General features: G+C 37.5%; 1 protein-coding gene across 2 annotated transcripts in view; it reads left to right on the top strand.

The window, feature by feature from the left end:
* Window positions 1–16,543, top strand: part of kcnq5.L (potassium channel, voltage gated KQT-like subfamily Q, member 5 L homeolog) — a 290,294-nt gene extending 273,751 nt beyond the window's left edge. For both annotated transcript variants that reach the window (XM_041563128.1, XM_018240565.2), the window contains 5 exons: window positions 148–368; window positions 6,661–6,769; window positions 11,280–11,411; window positions 12,280–12,406; window positions 13,130–16,543. In XM_041563128.1, coding sequence (XP_041419062.1) covers window positions 148–368; window positions 6,661–6,769; window positions 11,280–11,411; window positions 12,280–12,406; window positions 13,130–14,059 — 1,519 coding nt within the window. In that variant the 3' untranslated portion in view covers window positions 14,060–16,543. The remainder of the gene's footprint in view (window positions 1–147; window positions 369–6,660; window positions 6,770–11,279; window positions 11,412–12,279; window positions 12,407–13,129) is intronic.
* Window positions 16,544–18,162: the final 1,619 nt, after the last annotated feature.

Genomic DNA, 18,162 nt, shown 5'->3' with positions numbered 1-18,162 from the left:
ATGAGCAAATTAAGAGATCTGATTAAAAAAATGAAATGTGAACTAGTGCTTTCACTGCAATTGACAGGGAATCTGTAAAATGTAATGCTTTTAGTTTTAAAAAAATAATGATGCCATTTTAAGTCTTTGCAATGTTTTTTTTCACAGCCAGAAGTTAAGTTTTAAAGAGCGTGTCCGCATGGCAAGCCCGAGAGGGCAAAGTATAAAGGGTAGACAAGCATCGATTGGAGATCGGCGATCACCGAGTGCAGATGTTGCTACTGACGGGAGTCCAACCAAAGTGCAAAAGAGTTGGAGCTTTAATGATAGGACACGGTTTCGACCCTCCCTCAGACTGAAGAGTTCGCAGCCAAAACCAGTTACTGATCGTAAGATCTATTACTTAATTAGAAAACATGGAAACAATGACATAATGTATATGTGCATAGCTATTTGGAAATAATAGATCTCAGGAAGTTATAAATAGTCCTCAGTCCTAAAATGAAACCAATTGACAAAGAAAAGCATGAAAGGTTTTTACAAACAAAGATCCCAGTGCTTAACAATTGACTAATAGCATTTTATTAATCTGAAGTTCTAAAATAGATAGATTATTATGTGTGAGGCCCGAAGCCTGGCCTACAAGATTACAAGCCCTCTGTGCATGTAAGTACTTTACATGGATATAATGGAGTGATTGGAATATGCAAACAATATACAGGTATGGGATCTGTTATGCAGAATGCTTGGGACCTGGGTTTTTCCGGATAAGGGATCTTTGCATAATTTGTATCTACATACCTTAAGTCTACTAAACCCAATTCTATTAAAGTCTATTAAACCCAAATAGGGCTATTTTGCCTCCTAAGAAGCTTAATTGTATCTTAGCTGGGCTTAAGTACAAGGTAACGTCTTCTTCTTACGAGGTAATCAATTTAATTTTATTGTAAAAAATGTATTTAAAAAAATGATTTGATTAAAATGGAGTCTGTGGGAGATGCCTTCTCATAATGCTGATACTGGGTTTCCAGATAACAGATCCCATACCTGTATTGTTTGTATTTTTTCAGAAAGTAATTTCTTGGGTCATGCTGCAGCATGAGTAGGGCAATCATATGATCCCACCTATTTTCACCATGCTTTAATTATGATAAAAATACAAGACAGAAAATCATAGAATTGCATGGCATTGCTAAATACAAACAAACAAAAAAGTTATTAGCATGTTGTTGTAGGGTTAGGACTTTCACTTGTTATGCCATTTGCTCAGAATTAATATCTCACCATCTAAACAAGCAAAGTTTTGGGTAAAGTCATATCCCCTGTGACAGGGGCTGCACTTTGTAGCTCAACAATATATTTCTGTTTGTCATCGAATGCAAAAAGTCAACTTTTATATCCCTGAAATAAATGCCTGAGCATTCATGTAAGACTTTTTCATATTATTTTATGCATATTATTCTCACACAGGAGAATGTTCCTTAACATGGTAGCCCCATTTTTGCCAGCATATGTAGACTATTTACCATCATAATAGGAAGTGTGAGTGTCCAAACATAAACCTAATACTGGATTGCCAACATGCTTGGTTGGCCCTTTGTCTGTAGAATTGCTGCAGAGCCCTCAAAAATACAATTTTTGGATTGCCATTGTTATGAGCTAACCGTAGCTATAAGGAGTAAATTTAGGGTGTCCATACAAGTGCAGATTTTGTCTGTCTTTTTCACCACACTGAGCAGATCAGAGTACAAAATTATGCCGAACCCATTAATATGTAATCTGAGTCCTTTCGTGATCTGTGAGACTGATTTGGCCTAACACTTTGGTTGCTAAATTTGGCAAATATCTGCTCATTTGACCACCACTTCCCATGTATGGCCAACTTTACAGTCTGGTCTAAGATTTGTTTACAGTTCTGAGATTGGTGTTACAATTTCAATTGTATAAACACAAAACAGTTCTTTAGACCTGTATCCAGTTGAGCTGAGACATTTAAGTTAATGCCACACAGTTCTACTTCTGAGAATCAGCCAGTCTGCGGGCAATAGCTCACTTGTGTGTTTGCACCCGGTGCCACTGCATCAACCTGGCTGCAGACACAAGCAATAGATGTCTACCGAATTGCATACTTACATGGTTTGGAGCCAAAATTCGCTTCATATGCTAATGCAGTGGCTCCTGGTGCAGACACAGAAAGTAAGAGATAGGAACAGACAGGTTGTTTATCAGCTTGTACTTAGGGTTGCCACCTGGCCATTATTTTACTGGCCTGACCAGTAAAAATGATGCTTGACTCCAATGTTATTAATAGGGAAAAAATCTAAATATATAGGAAGGCTGGTATTTTTTTCCAAAAAAGGTGGCAACCCTACTTGCACTTATATGTAGTTAAAGGGGACCTGTCATCCAGACATGAAAAGCTATGTAATAGAAGTCCTTTGCAAATTAAACATGAAACCCAAAATCTTTTTAACATCCATACCTGTTATAAAGGCATTTGAAATCTGATTTATCAATCATATATATCCTGCTCCACCTCTATGCCTTAGGCATAGTGGCAGGGCAGACAATTACTTTCATTTTCCATTCTGTACTACATGTCACTGCACTCCCCACATTTACCCTCCCTCCTCATGGTATGATTGGTATGGGCATTATGTTCCCCATTCTGGCACATACACAAGATTTTTGTATGATGCAAAGATTATCTTAATAACAGTTTTCACAAAACACCTGCTTGCTTGAATTCCCAGACTAAAGGAAACAGAATTGAAATAATTTATATAGCGTAAATAAAGATTATTTTGCTCAACTAACAGGATAGAAAAGGATTTGGAATCATTTCTTATGATGAGACAAAAAGGACTAATTGTTTTGTCTTTTGTCTGTTTATTGTTTATTCTTAGTTCAGTTCTAACATAGTCAGTTAGCCAAAAATGTAATCTATAAAGGCTGGAATGAACATAATAGCCAGAACCCAGATTCCTGCTTTACAGGTTTCTAACTTTTAGTTAGTCAGCGACTAGAAGGTGGGCCACATGGGACATAACTGTTCAGTATAGCTGGCCATACACGCCGAGATCGGCTCATTTGGCAAAAAAACACTGGCTGGGACATTGTGCAACTAGCTGCAGAGCTGTGGCTTCTTTCCCTAATACAGCACCGAGTTTGTCATTCAGAGGCCCAACATAAGGAGCATCAGATCTTTCCTTTGTGTGCTGTATTTTTCATATGCAATTCAGTGCAGAGAGCAGCAAAATAGGGGGCACAAGTCAGTGGCGTAACTACTGAGGAAGCAGACCCCACAGCTGCAGGGGGGGCCCGGGAGGAGAGGGAGTCTGGCTAGGATTTTAGGTGATGTGTTACTTTTTCAAGGATTGTGGCCACGTGAATGAAAAAAACGTCCTTACTTGCACTTCTGCATTTGCGCTCTTCAGCTTGTGTAGGAAGATGCCTTTTTTACTGGCTGCATGTGGGGTGGGCCCGCAACACCTATTGTGTGGTTTTAGGGGTGGGCAGGCCAGAAGAACTCTGCATACTACTGGCTGCAGCAGCCTCAAGCCCCACCCTGCCAGGCCCGCCTGCTCCATTTACACAGGGCCTTGGAGGGGAGGGAGCAGCAGAGCACTCTGCTCTAATTGTCTGCACATATCCCTCTGTTCTGCCTACAGTGCTGTCCCTCCCACCCAATGACAGTAGCAGCCAGAGGCTGAGCACTCTGCACTAATTGGCCACACAGCCCACTGACACACCCACTGGCCCGCCCACCCATCGACAGCAGCAGAGCTCTTTTCACACAAATATGGCTTGGAAGTTCACACTAACACCAAAATGCCTTCCCATTGCTGAGTTGCTGGCTGGGCTCCTGACTGGTCATCTGTTGTAATGTGACCTTAGCAACAGGTTGTGAAGAGACTGGAAGGGGGGGTGGGGTGGAGAGACATGGGTTGAACACTTGCTGATGGACCATCCTGGGCCCACCCACTTACATTCAACTGACCAGTAATGTAATAGATTATTTACTAGTGGACCCACCCCACTCCTCCTGCTGTGTGTTAGGTGTGTGGATTCAGGAGTCCACTGGCATGTGACTGCTGTGCTGCCAGTGTCTTTCACCTGTGGCCGTGCCTCTATAAAAACTCACTAGCTGCAGCGGAGCCACCTAAAAACCAACACACCTGACCCAGCCAGAGAGTGAGGCTGAGTGAGTGTCTTCAGACAGCCCCAATTAGCAGCAACAATAACCTCTGCTCACATCAAAATTGTAAGTCTTTTGGGATTGTCAGGTAGTATTAGCATGATATGACTAGACTGATAAACTGCTTGATTAACAGCTGGTTAATGCTTCTGCTGTGTTAGTTTAGTGTTCATGAGCAAACAGAGGAGTTTAAGCCTAAAGCAGCACAGATGTGCACTTATAATAATAAATCCTGTGTGTGCAGTGACAGGCAGATACTATTAAACTTACTCATAGCAGGAATAACTGGTTTTAGGATAGTATTACTGGCATTCTCTTAGTCAGTGGAGAAAACAGCAACTGTAACATTCGTTTAAGCAGCAGTCCTGTCCTGCTTTATGGCAGCTGAAATTTTAGCTATCTGTATAACAGAGCATTCTGCCCCAGTGGCTGCACAGATCTTATCTGATCCCCATTGTAAGCAGCAGTCCTGCCCTGCTTTATGGCAGCTGAGATTCTAGCTATCTGTATAACAATAGCAAATACATATACGGTACTAGTCATTAAATGACATTGAAGACAAAAAAGTGAGTCATAAAATATTATTTATTTGTACTTTGCAGATGTTTGCCTACGCCATAATCTGCTCTACTGGAAGACTGAGAGAGGGCTGAGTTGAAACATGTTTTTTCAATAAAGTACATGTTGCTGTTTAAACCTGTATGGATGTTTTCCTTTGTACACATTATATGCTTGTGGCTATAGCAGGGCTTTGTGGCCTTTGTGTTGCATCGACTAGGATAAGTTGGGGGGGCAATATTTTTTTTTGCAGGGGGGCCCTGTGATTTCTAGTTACAAGTACTTCCCAAATGAGCACTAAGGGGCTTGCCAGTCATGTGCCTTATGTTTGGTTCAAGTAGTAAAGTATACATAAAGCAACAAAGTGTTATTCATTATTCATATACAGGTATGGGACCTGTTATCCAAAATGCCCAGGGTTTTCTGGCTTTCCGTAATTTGGATCTCCATGAATTAAGTCTACTAAGAATTAATTTATACATTAAATGAACCCAATAGGATTTTTTTTTTGCCTCCAGTAAGCATTCATTATATCATAGTTGGGATCATGTGAAGCTACTATTTTATTATTGCAGAGAAAAAGGTAATCATGTTTAAAAATTTCTAATTAGTTGATTAAAATGAAGTCTATGGGAGTTGCCTTACCAATAATTCAAAGCTTTCTGGATTATGGGTTTCCAGATAACAGATCCCATACCTGTAATTATAATAATTTATCGATACCTTGGTGCTTTGAAGAAGAGTCTTAATTTTACATCCCCTGATTTTAGGTTTTCCCTCATTTTACATTGTTGTTGTTTACATCATTTTAGATATTATGCATTAATACGTTTCCCTGATTTTAAATTTTCCTGGATTTTACACCATTTTTTTCTGGTCCCCTGAAAAACTTAAAATGGGGTTTTTACTGTACTTTACAGTTTAATTTCTCCATCATGCTGTGAATTTGATAGCACAAACTGAGGCAGGCCTCAATTGTCACCTCTCTGCGAAGGACATTTTTATTATTGGTCCTCGTATGTGAATGTAGAAACGTCTGATTACTTTCAAATGTTTTTCCACTTTCCACAAAGGAAGCAAAAGGAAACATTATTTTGAACTAGTTAACAGATGGTATCTCAAGTTCCATTAAAATGACACCACTATGAGGAAGATTAGGCTTATGTGATAGGTCCAATACTTGCAAAGTGTGTGTTGTCAAGAAACAATCGAAAACATTACTGAAAAAGGAAACGTTAGGAAAACCCAGATGTCAGAGGCATACATAAATTGCCCATGGAACATAAAATGCTGCTCTGATTTGTCCCTACACATGGTTCATTTATCATGTAAAAAGTATTTATCTCTCACAGGTAACATTTTTACCCCATTTTCATAGAATTGTGTGTACACACACACACACACACACATATATACATATATATATATATATATATATATATATATATATATATATATATATATATATATATATATATATATATATATATATATATGTAGTATTGTATTGTTTTCTGGAAAAGTTTTTATTATGGATATCACCATATTCCATTGCAGCAGTGTATGCTGCACATCCCATAATTAAAATAGCTTACTTATATCCCATGATGTATGGTAATCAATAAATATCGGTGACAAGTATTCTATACATTACAAGTCTGGCTCATTTTGTCTCTTTCAGGAAGTTGATAATTGCACATAACATTTCCATTGGCCTTCTTCTCTTTCGGAAATATATTTCTTACTATATGCCCCAGTGATATATCACTGTTTAATTGTTACCATTGCTTTAACTTGTTCAAATAACTTTGTAATAAATTTAGGTCAGTAGCGATCCAAGGATCACTTATAAAAACTGCACCGTTGTCCATAAAAGGTTGGTGTTTGTAAAAGTCCTCTCTGTAAAGCCTGATTTTATCTTTCAGCGGATGTCAGCCTTGGGGCAGATGAAGTTCATGATGAGAAAGGATGTCACTGTGATGTATCAGTTGAAGATCTAACCCCAGCTCTAAAGACTGTCATACGAGCAGTCAGGTTAGTGAAAAACATAGGGCAGACAACTATTTATATTGCCCTGTACTTATGAATGGATTAACGGCCTTTTTCAGTTATTCATTATAATATTATAAACTAAAACTAAATAGGGTGTACAAAAACAAATGAATTACGTATCAGATAAATCCTACACAGGGTTTTATATTAAATGATGACACTAGGTCTAATATACTGTATATTCTTTGAAAGCATCATGGGAATTAATCATGGGCAAAATTGTGGTGAAAATCTTCAGTATCAGGATCTTGTCATTTCTGGCACTTGGCATCAACCAATTGTTTAGGCACAAGTATATTGACGCAGGCCATTATACGTGCTACAGGGTGTCCAATAGTAATAAGGTGCAGCGTTTACCCAGGTCTATATACCTATAGCAACTAATTCGATGTTTCTCTTCAAATAGCTACCATTGATTGGATACTATGGTTTACTAGACCAATAGTAACGTTTGCACCATTTATTATATTATCCCATTAAAACACATTAATATACAACCACTTTTGCATATATGTTTTGCACATATGTTCCAGCCATATGAAGGCCTCCATTCCATTCTTGCTTCTTCCCCAGATTTCTCAGAATTGTATTATACAAGTGTAAACATGCATATATTACAAATAAATATCTCCCTGCTGTCATGATGAATTTAAATTTATTTACAGCTATCCTCTTGTGCACTTTTCTAACTCCCTGATATCCATTAAACTTTTGCATTAGTCATTGCCCCTGGGCTTTTACTTTATTGTAGCATTTGTCCCTTTTTATCTTCCTGAGAGCTTGACAAATCATCTTTTGCTTGTTACATATCTATGAATCCAGTGCAGTGCACCCAACAGAAGTAATTCTTTCAAAAAGGGAAATAATGTTTGAGGATTAAATGCATGAGAATATATTTCAAACAATGCATATGCAAAATGTATTGTACTGAAATCTATATAAATGCACTTCTTTTTTTCCGACCTGGCATCGTTTTATGCACTGAACTAGGTCAAGGATGCAGCAGTGGTCCCTGAATATTGCATACTGTACAATAGTCTCTGTTAAATAACAGCAATTCTCACTGATTTTTTTTAAAACAAGCAAAACCAGCTGAGTGAAAAAACAAAACGTTTTCTTCTTATTTCAAAGTACATTGGAAACATTCACATGTACTTTATATGTAAGGTGAAATGCCCTACAGGGCTCAGATCGATAATACGGTTTTATCATCAATATATCTCCTACCACTCACTCTCGTTGGGATATTATTATTGTTTTATTGAGCACAGAGCAGTTAGGTAGTGATGGAGCCCACTGTTGTGACATACAATAAATGTTCAGTGAGTATAAAAAGATCTGCTTCCTACACAAACCTCTTCCCTATAAAGAAGATATCAATATTTACCTGCCACCCAAGTGTATCCCATTGTATTTCTACCCTAGTTTTTCCTTTCCAAATGTATTTTGATACTTTTCCTTTTAGAATGTCTCATGAAAGTATAATTAAATATATAATAATATATTAAAAGCATAGTTATAGCTACAATTACCACCCTTAGGTTGCCTGAACATCCCTATAGTCTGTGTCGGACTGGGATGCCAGGGGCCCACCAGAAAGCCTTTGTCCATGGCCCACTCTCCAAACTATTTCTCCTCTTCCTCACCTCACTCAACCTCTATTCATCAAGTCTCTTTTCTTTTTATTTTATTATTTTTCTATCTATTTAGCCTCTCTGTTGCCATACAGAAGTAGGTAATGATCATGAAACAAGCCAAATGGTTAGAAGCAGAAGGACCCACTGACACTTGGCCCACCGGGAGTTTTCCTGGTGTTCAGTCCGACACTGCGTATAGTAAAGGGTGCCCATATAATACATATTTGCAAATGAACTTGTCATCACAGTTTTCTGCTTATGTCATGTTTTATTGGTAAGGTATTATAAATATTGTTGAATTTCGATATCTGTTTGTGTTTTCTTGGGATTTTGTGTCAAAACCTTCTCCCAAATAGCCAAAGATCTCCTATAATATGTATCATACATTCCAGATTAACTACTACTGTCAGCACTTATAGAACTTCAGCAAAAAAAATATACTTACGCCAGCAATGTAAATACTTGAAAACTTGTGCAAATATGGTAAAGAAATGATGGCAATTCATCATTACAAATGTATTTTTTTTTCCTTCTCAGTTTCTATAAAGTAATCAATCTTTTTTCATAGCTCTTGAGACCCTTATTTTGCTCTAGTGAGAAAAGACAGTCAGTGGCTAAAGATAAGTATCTCGGGATATTTTTAGTCTTTTTATTTATTTTTTTTGCAGGAATGGCCCATAATTAAATTAATCAGCATTATAAAAAAGGAAAGGAAACCCAGTGCAACAAAGCAAACTGTAGCTATTTGTAAAATCTACATTACATTTCGTAAAATAGTTACGGTGGATATAAGTTTTTGAGGTTTCTCATTTTGTTTCGAAGTAAACAAGCTTAGTGCAGCTAATTTACCACCAATAGAGCAATGCTGTACTCACAAACCACAGGTATCAAAGCATCACACATAAAGGACTTGCCCCTATTTTTTTCTTGGAGCGCATGTTGTGCATATTATTGTGACAAAACACAGAACTCAGAAGTAAAAGGCAGCCCTGTAGTTTATGTCTGCCATGGACAAAGTGATAACTACAGCTCTTCCTTTGTGGCCACCCACATCCGCCCACTAAATTCACACTTGTCTGCCACCCATATAGCACAGGTAAACTTGCTCCCAAATTAACCAGCCACTTTTCTTCAATATAAATGGTGTTTCTGCATTTGGGCGCACATGGATCTAGTTCAGATCATTTGAGATGGGGCACTGAGAGGATTCTCTTGGCCTTTTTGAAATAAAGTGGCAGTAAATGCAACATGGTAAATGGGAGGGTAAATACTGCTGAGTAGAAAGAGGGGCTTATATGAAAAAGACTGAATAGATATTGGTGATAAGCAAGTGGGAAAAAGAGAGGTTTAAGATGGAATGAAGAATAAAGAGAATATGAAAGCAAATCTCATATCATATAGAGGGCTGCGTACAGGTATGGGCTGTATAACATAGACTTTATTTTATGCAAATAATCCAAATTTTTTAAAAAGATTTACTTTTTCTCTATATTAACTATCTTGTACTTGATCTAAACTAAGATATAATTAATCCTTATTGAAGGCAATTGCCTTATTAAAGCAGTTGTTATTTTGTTTTTAAAAACTGGAGCAGTGTAGACATATGGCAAAATTTATAAAAGTGGAAAGATACTATGGCCATGTTATAGCTTACCACACAGTACCATCTTGTGGTCAAATATGAGAAATATTAATGCTCATATATAAACATAGCCACAAGTGTGGTTGAGCTAAAAAAGATGCTGCTCTTGTTGACACCATTCATTAAAGGTACTTGTGTCCAAACCTTGCCTTTGTGTATAGTTACACTAAACGCCATTGTGTCAATCCTACTTTTTCTGTGAATTGTGCAAATCTGTGTTGCTGCTGGGAATCCCTGGAACTGCCACCACCACTTTAAACATAGCAGCAACTCCAGCTGGTTGCGTCAATAGGTGCAGAGTTGTCCCAAAATATTCACACACAAGTGACTTAATCCCCACTCTATTAGCCACAACTTGCATATTATTTGCTACCACATGCAAGTGCAATTGCTTTTAGTTTGATGCATCAGATGCAACAAATGTAAATTACTGTTTTGTGGGTAAAAACAGGTGATTTGCATCCAAAAGTTTCACTTTGCTCACTGTAGTGCGTTAGTGACTCTCATTTATACAATGAATATTACAAATCGTCCATATAATAACGATTTGCGATGTAATATTAAAGTCCACTTTTCTAAATGTTTCAAGAATCAGTTCCATTAAAAAAAGAAAATCATAGAAATGTCCCCCTTGTGGTAAAAGAATATGCACAGTAGTGTGTGAAAGGTGTGCTCTGTAAATAAAGCACTGGTGCCTTCACTTAGGGGCAGATTTATTAAGGTTTGAATGGTAAATTCAAATTCTCAAAATGTTTTTGTGTCAAAACTCACAAATTCGAATTTAAAAGCACCAAACGAATGTAAACCATGGAACCATTATCCATGGAAACAGGCAGGTCGACCTTTTATAAATAACCCCCTTAGTATGGGATTGTGCATTATGAAATACTTATTCACAAGTAACTGTACACAAAAGAATTCACTGCAGATGTAGTGTAATGCCAGTTAAAGTGTCACAGATGTTATATAAGCCAATAAAAACCGAAAACTGAACCGTCCAGGCCAAAACTCTAGTGTGAAAATGAGAAATTATTTCTGATAGGATCCAGATCCAAATCTTGCCTAAAATGGCTTGAATTCTGTGCATCCCATGTTTCTGTATGGGTATCAATCAGTATGGCTAATTTTTTTGTGAAATACAACAATAAGGCTGGTTTGCAGTAATAAAGTGATCCTTGTGAATAATTTACGTATGTCTTTATTTCTTCAACAGGATCATGAAATTCCATGTAGCAAAGAGAAAATTTAAGGAAACCTTACGCCCTTATGATGTGAAAGATGTCATTGAGCAGTATTCCGCTGGACACCTTGATATGCTGTGCCGAATAAAGAGCCTTCAAACACGGTTAGCAGTACCTTTTAATTTATTAGCAGATAGGATATAATAACTATAAAAGTCCAAATAGTAAGAACAATACACAATAATTTATTTTGGACCCTTTAGAAGAAGAAAGGAAACCTAAAATCACTGTAGGGTGCAAAGTTGCACCTCCTAGTAATTCTACTCTCTTCTTGAAAAAATGGACCAGTGGGGGTACCATATGCTGAACACTACACTCCCATCCTCTTCTGTTTTCCCAGATGTTTCATGCATATATGCAATGTACAGTTCTTTTTACCTCGCATTGGGCCAAACCCAATGGGGGAAGACTGGGAGAAGATTACAGCATAGTAGAAAAGAAAATAGAATTTCCGTAATTCTACCTTTCTACATGTTGCCACCTTCTGATTCCTGAAGCTACTAATGCACTGCAGTAAACTTACTGGCAACTGCCTAATGAAGAGTTCATTAAAATTTATTGTGTGTTACACATACCAGAAATAATTACTATAAAACATTTCATTAAAACTATTTAGGATTTACCTGAGGCCAGCTTGACAGGTGCAAATGTGTTCAAAATGACTGTGGGGGTCATTTATATACACTGGGCAAATTTGCACCTAGGCAGTGGCAATTAATCAGATGATTGGTTTCAATGCTCAACCTGTAGCTGACTGAAAAAAGCTAATCACTGATTGGTTGCTATGGGTTACTGCCCAGGTGCTAATTGGCACAGTGTTTATAAATGACCCCCTGTAAATTTTCGATGCAGACTGTATTTTAAGAACTGAGAATGGAATGTGTGTGTTATATGTATTTTTTTTTTCCAAGGAATTAAATTACTTGTTTGCATTGTTTACAGTGTCACTTTATTTCATTCATTTTTAAACAGAGTTGACCAAATTCTTGGAAAGGGCCAGATATCTACAGATAAGAAGAGCCGTGAGAAAACCCCATCAGAGATTGAAGCAGGTGACGATCTCAGTATGTTGGGTCGAGTAGTGAAAGTAGAGAAACAGGTATGGCCTTTAAAGAAAGATGTATATTACTTCTGTGATAACTACCTATCTTGCACAATAATCACAGTTACCAGCATTTCTGCAATAGAGTTAGGGGAAACAGTAATGTGGTAGACAAAAACTAGGAACAGATCTTGCCCTCTGAATTCCATTCATCTCCATTTTAATTTATACATCAAATTTAATGATCGTGTGCCCCCACAAGTGATTTGTTTCACACACATATAGTAATAGTGTTTATTTGTCAGGGCACCCATTGAGCTGTATGTCCGGTAGATGACACAGCACCCGCTGGTTCTGTTATAACATACCTCTAGCTCAATCAGTTCTTTTCTTTTATTTTATAACTTGTAGTAGACTGTTCAAAGCTACTGAATAATCCCCCCCATCACACTGTGAGTTAATTAAACAGGGATTTTAGCTAAAGAGGAAAATCTGATTAAATATCTATACCCACAACTGAACTAAGTAGGCCAGATTATGTTTACAATGAAATGTTTCTTCGAATGCTCTGCACTAGTTGGTACAGTAAGTAATGCAAATTAAATGAATAGAACATATTTTTGATATGGAATCTCTTATTAATTGTGCCCTTGAGAAAATGTACTATATATTTCTCCCTTCATTATAGATTTCACAAATACCATCTTTTGTTCTTTTTTTTTTTTTTGCTTTTGTGAAGTAATACGACTATAATCTAATTCTTTCCTCCCGAATATACAGGTACAGTCCATTGAGTCAAAGCTAGACAGCCTACTTGATATTTACCAACAGGTCTTAAAGAAAGGATCTGCCTCAGCCCTGACCTTGGCATCACTTCATATGCCACTTTTTGAATGTGAACAAACTTCAGACTATCAAAGTCCAATAGATGGTAAAGATATGTCAAACTCTGCACAAAATAGCGGATCAATCACAAGATCAGCTAGTGCCAACATCCCACGTGGATTGAATTTTGTACTGACACCAAATGAATTTAATAGTCCTTACTATACATTTAGTCCTGCCATGCACACACCACAAGCATCATCCAATCCAAGTGATGGACCTGCAAGTACAGCAAACAGTATATCAAACCAAATAACCCAGGCCTCAAAGCCAGCAACACCAACAACGTTACAATTGCCACCTGCTCCAACCTTAAGGCCTATCAGCAAACCTGAACCAACTCCCATTATTCCAATGACCACAAAAGAAGACAGTTGTGATGTCACCTCCTGCCTTGTTGCCTCAAAAGAAAACGTACAGCATGCACAAACCAGTTTAACTAGACATTTTGTAAGGAGGAAAAGCCTTGAAGCAGAGAGTGGCCAATTGCCCTCCAATCCGTTCACAAACAAGGATTTTAGCAAATCATTTTCTGTACAAAATTTAATTCAATCAACAGAAGAGCTAAATGCTCAGCTTTCATGTAGTGACTCCAGTGTCTCTAGAGGGAGCCAAGAAATGTACCCGGAATGGAAGGAGTCCAAACTGTTTATAGAAGATGAAGAGGTAGAAACAGAGACGTTTGATGCTGCCTCTCAGTCTACTGTAGAGACTTCTCTGTTATCTGATTCTTTGAGGACTGGAATTTCAAGATCATCTCAAAGCATTTGCAAAATTAGGGATGGTACAGAAACACTTAGCCCTCCAAATGTTAAACACAAATAAACCCTGGGTTTTTATAGGCTTTAAAAATTCCATTAGTCATACATACCATTGCATGAACTCTTTAGAAAGATCTTAAGATTAGCTGTGCAAGGATCAGGAAGAAACTGAACGGCAGTTCTATGAGCCCTACCTTCTAGTTGCATGAAAATGCATGCTTCAGTGATGGCTACCCAGATTTACAAATTTACACCTGAACCACCCATCAGTGCAGTTGGTGGTTTAAAGGCCAACTAACCTACTGCTGATACTGATACTGAAAAAGTACCCAAGTAAAATGGGAAACTTAGAGATTTTTGCTCTTTCATGGTACCCAAATTGAAAGTCGATTCTAGAGCACTTTGAAATTGTCCAAAAGTTGATGTTTACAACAAAAATGTTACAGCTGCTAGTAAAGCGCAATGAAAAGAAGTAACATTGGGGTTGAACAGCTGCTAGATGCAACAGGTGTACACACTGACTCATTTCAGCCTGTTATTTTAATGCTAACATGAAATGAATGTCAATTTTCTGTATATTTTTGGTGACTTAGTGCTGTGGCAAAAATGGTGCATCACTTTGAGGTTGATGGCCCAAGTTCTACAGTAGAAGCAATTTTTATTATTATTATTATTTTTTTGCTATAAACTTTTATTCCATATCAAAAATTGTCACTGCAGTCTTAATCTTACGTTATGTATCTGCAAATCACTTGAACTGTTTCCTATGATATAAGTTCTGCCTCCTCATTTATTCTGAAGAAGCAAACTTGGTTGTTAATTTATAACGTTAGGATGTTAATTTACTTACATAACGTATCTTACATAGTACAACCATGTCTACGGGGATGAGGATGTAAAAAGTATAAGGGGGCAGCAGGCTATATGTATACAGTGTATATGTATGTATATAAATAAAGAAATATATTTATATATGGATATTTATATACACACAAATACTGCATATCAGTTCTGTCTAGTTCCAGGCTTAATAACCAGTGAGGATATAAGTGTTCATACCTGGCTACATTTGATTTAATTTGTGACAGAATCATTCTAAATATATTACTATCATTCATTGAGGCCAGTTAAGTACTGCTTGCAGTCCCTGCTCACCTCCTTGGTTTTTCTTTGCTCCGTTTTTTGACCTCGCCATGAATACTCAAAGAAAACTTTCTCTTACTTTTGTTCGACAGTGCTTTTAGTGAATTTGGGATACTAGGAAGTGCAGGGTCGGACTGGATGAATGGGGGCCTACGGAGTTCCAAACCTCCAGGGCCCCCGCCACGCACGTGATACTTATAAAAAATATACAAATTATAGCCACTTTGCTGTATCTATAAAGGGAAGCGTTATAACTGTGTCCAACATACAACTAATACAAATGGCATAAAATATAATCTGAATAAACATTGCAAACTTCGTACTATAACTAAGGGAACAAAGGGTAACGTGTTAGTCCCCCTCAAATATGGCATTCTTTTTTGCAAAAGCAAAGCACACCTTTAACACAAGCTTAATTTACTGAGCCTACTGAGAGGTACATTTTCCCTTACACAGCCCCACATATATTGTCCCCTTAAATATCCGTCTATTCCAGTTAAAGAGCTTGTAACACCTATTCCTCTTTCTGAGTGTAGCTTTTTGTTGTTGTTTCAAGCCAGTACAGGTTTTGCCATAATTCTTTTGACATACAGAATAACAATAAACATTATTATAATTATGTTGCATTTTAAATCTCATATTACTCTTGGATGGGAAATTCAATTTAAACCTTTGATATTTGTAGGGGTGATGGGAACATGGATGAAATGAGAATGGGTGAAAGATAGAGTAAGGTGAGAGGAGAAGGAAGGATAGCATTGAGGGAAAAATGCAGCTCATTATTTCCCAGACACATATATATTTCTGTTTATATAAACACACACACACATAGATACACACAGGAATTAGAGACATGTCACTTTGCCTGCTTTTTTAAAGTGATACCCCTGGTTTAAAACAGACAGAGGTAGAAAGCTGCTGCCATAAAGCAATGTTATGTTGAAAATGTACAAATGAATATCTATATTGAATGGATAAGAATGATTACCAGATCCTTTTTTGGAAGATATCCAAAGCACAATTAGCTCAGTTGCAGTTTTGGCATTTCAAAACCCGATTAATTAATGATTTTTCAGCATAACAGCTCATTAGAACTAACTTATTTGGAATGTCTACATGGGCATAGCCAAAAAACAAAAAAGTTTTGTAATCATCTGTTTTTTTTTTGTTAATAATGTCTCACGTGCCTTTATGTTATGCATCTTTGTCATATGTCCTACGGGGTACGAACAATGTTTATTTTGCTTCCCTTTTCCTTTTCAGATGAAGCAGGTACCATTAATTGATTTTACTGATACGTTATCACACTTACCTTGGTATAATGTATTTGCCTTAATGAAATGCTTGAGAGCTTGAAATTTCTTAGTTTTAACTTAATTTATTTAATAAAATTTTGTGCACATAACCTGCTGGTTCTGTCATGTGTTATTCTAAATATGTTTTTTTTTTTGCAAAAGCTTTGGAATAGCTATCAGGAATTATACCCTTTGCTTAATGTTTAATAACATTGCTTAGTATGGAATTTGTTCCTTCAGAATAGATCAAATTTGTTATAGAACAGAAGTGCTGATAAACAACTTTATACACCAATGAAAACCTTCAGTAACATGACCAAAGCTGCTCAGATTCAAACAGTTCATACATTACTGCCTAACTGACTGGGAATCTTTGGCACCTCATTTCTTTACAGACTATGCTGTGCTTTTATGAGAATGCAGTCAGTGTTTCCAAACTGAAAGTCTTATCTGCCATATTTGCAGAGTGCTGAGAAAACAGTAAAAAAGCTGTAGCTCAGATCTGCTTGTTTGTGCTATGGATCCATAGGAATAGATTAATGTGCACAGTATCCTGCTGGTCTAGAGGCCATGCACACTTGCACTAAAAAGACTCAGGAGTCCCCAACCACCGGGCTATTGACATACCTGAACTGGACTGTTGAGCCGAGTCTACATTTGACACGGACTAGCCGAATATGACGCGGACTGAGTGAATTTATGCGGACACACCGAATTTGAAAAAATTTGACACTTGCGCGCCTAAATTTGATACGGCACGTGCATTTCACCCCCCCCCCATCCAGTCCTTGTGAAAAATTCTGCCTTTACACTGGTCCCTGGGGCAAAAAAGGTAGAGGACCAATTGAACCAATTGCATCAACAAAGTCAGTCCTGAAATGACAATGCATAAGGTCCCTAAATTCTTCTCACTGAAGGTGAAAGTGCAATTTATGGAATTCATCTTCCAGTTAAAGAGCAGTACCTAGGAACACACTATGGCTGTTTGCCAGTTAAATCGGAGTGATGTCATCTTGGCAAAGGTAGGCATGTTTATTTTTACCTATAAGGTGATACTCGTGCGTGCAGCATGGTAGATAGCAACACTTAATAGAGCAGAAATATAAATGAATACAATACAGTTACATTCACAAGATTGAGGGCAGAGTGTTAAAGAGGCAAGTGGCAGGAGGTCCCTGTCTTGTAGAGCTTACAGTCTAAGTTGGTGGGTTAGGTACATTCCAAAATAGGAGAATATTATGGCATCAAAAGTGCCCCTACTGAGCGAGATGTTATACAAAGGTAGCCTTTGAAAAGACTGAGGGATTCTTTCCAGAGGAAAAAGCTTATTAGAAATACAACACCATGCTGATAAAAGTTAAAGGGCATCTATCACATTTAAACTGTTTCCCCCACTGGAGGTGCAGGCTAACAGAGCCCACAATAATAAATTTTTTATAAAACCCCCTTCCCTCGCAATTGCTCTGTCCTCTGCATTGGGCCATTTCTGCCCTAGCTGGGGCTCTTGATCATTATGAACATATGTGAGGGCTGGAAGTAAGAGCATAAGAGAGTGTGACACACCAAACGGACTTATAGTCAACTACAGCTGCAACATTTCAGAAAATGTAATATCCTTTTTCAAGCGTGTCCTACTGCCCTGAAGTTATACTGCACATCAAAGGGACATACAGTATGCAGTAGCACTTCAGTTCTGAATGTCCTTGTTTGGCTTTCTGAATGTTGTACA

The sequence above is a fragment of the Xenopus laevis genome, chromosome 5L (assembly GCF_017654675.1).
Source record: "Xenopus laevis strain J_2021 chromosome 5L, Xenopus_laevis_v10.1, whole genome shotgun sequence".
Classification (NCBI taxonomy): domain Eukaryota; kingdom Metazoa; phylum Chordata; class Amphibia; order Anura; family Pipidae; genus Xenopus; species Xenopus laevis.
This window is presented reverse-complemented; position numbering and strand designations above follow the sequence as displayed.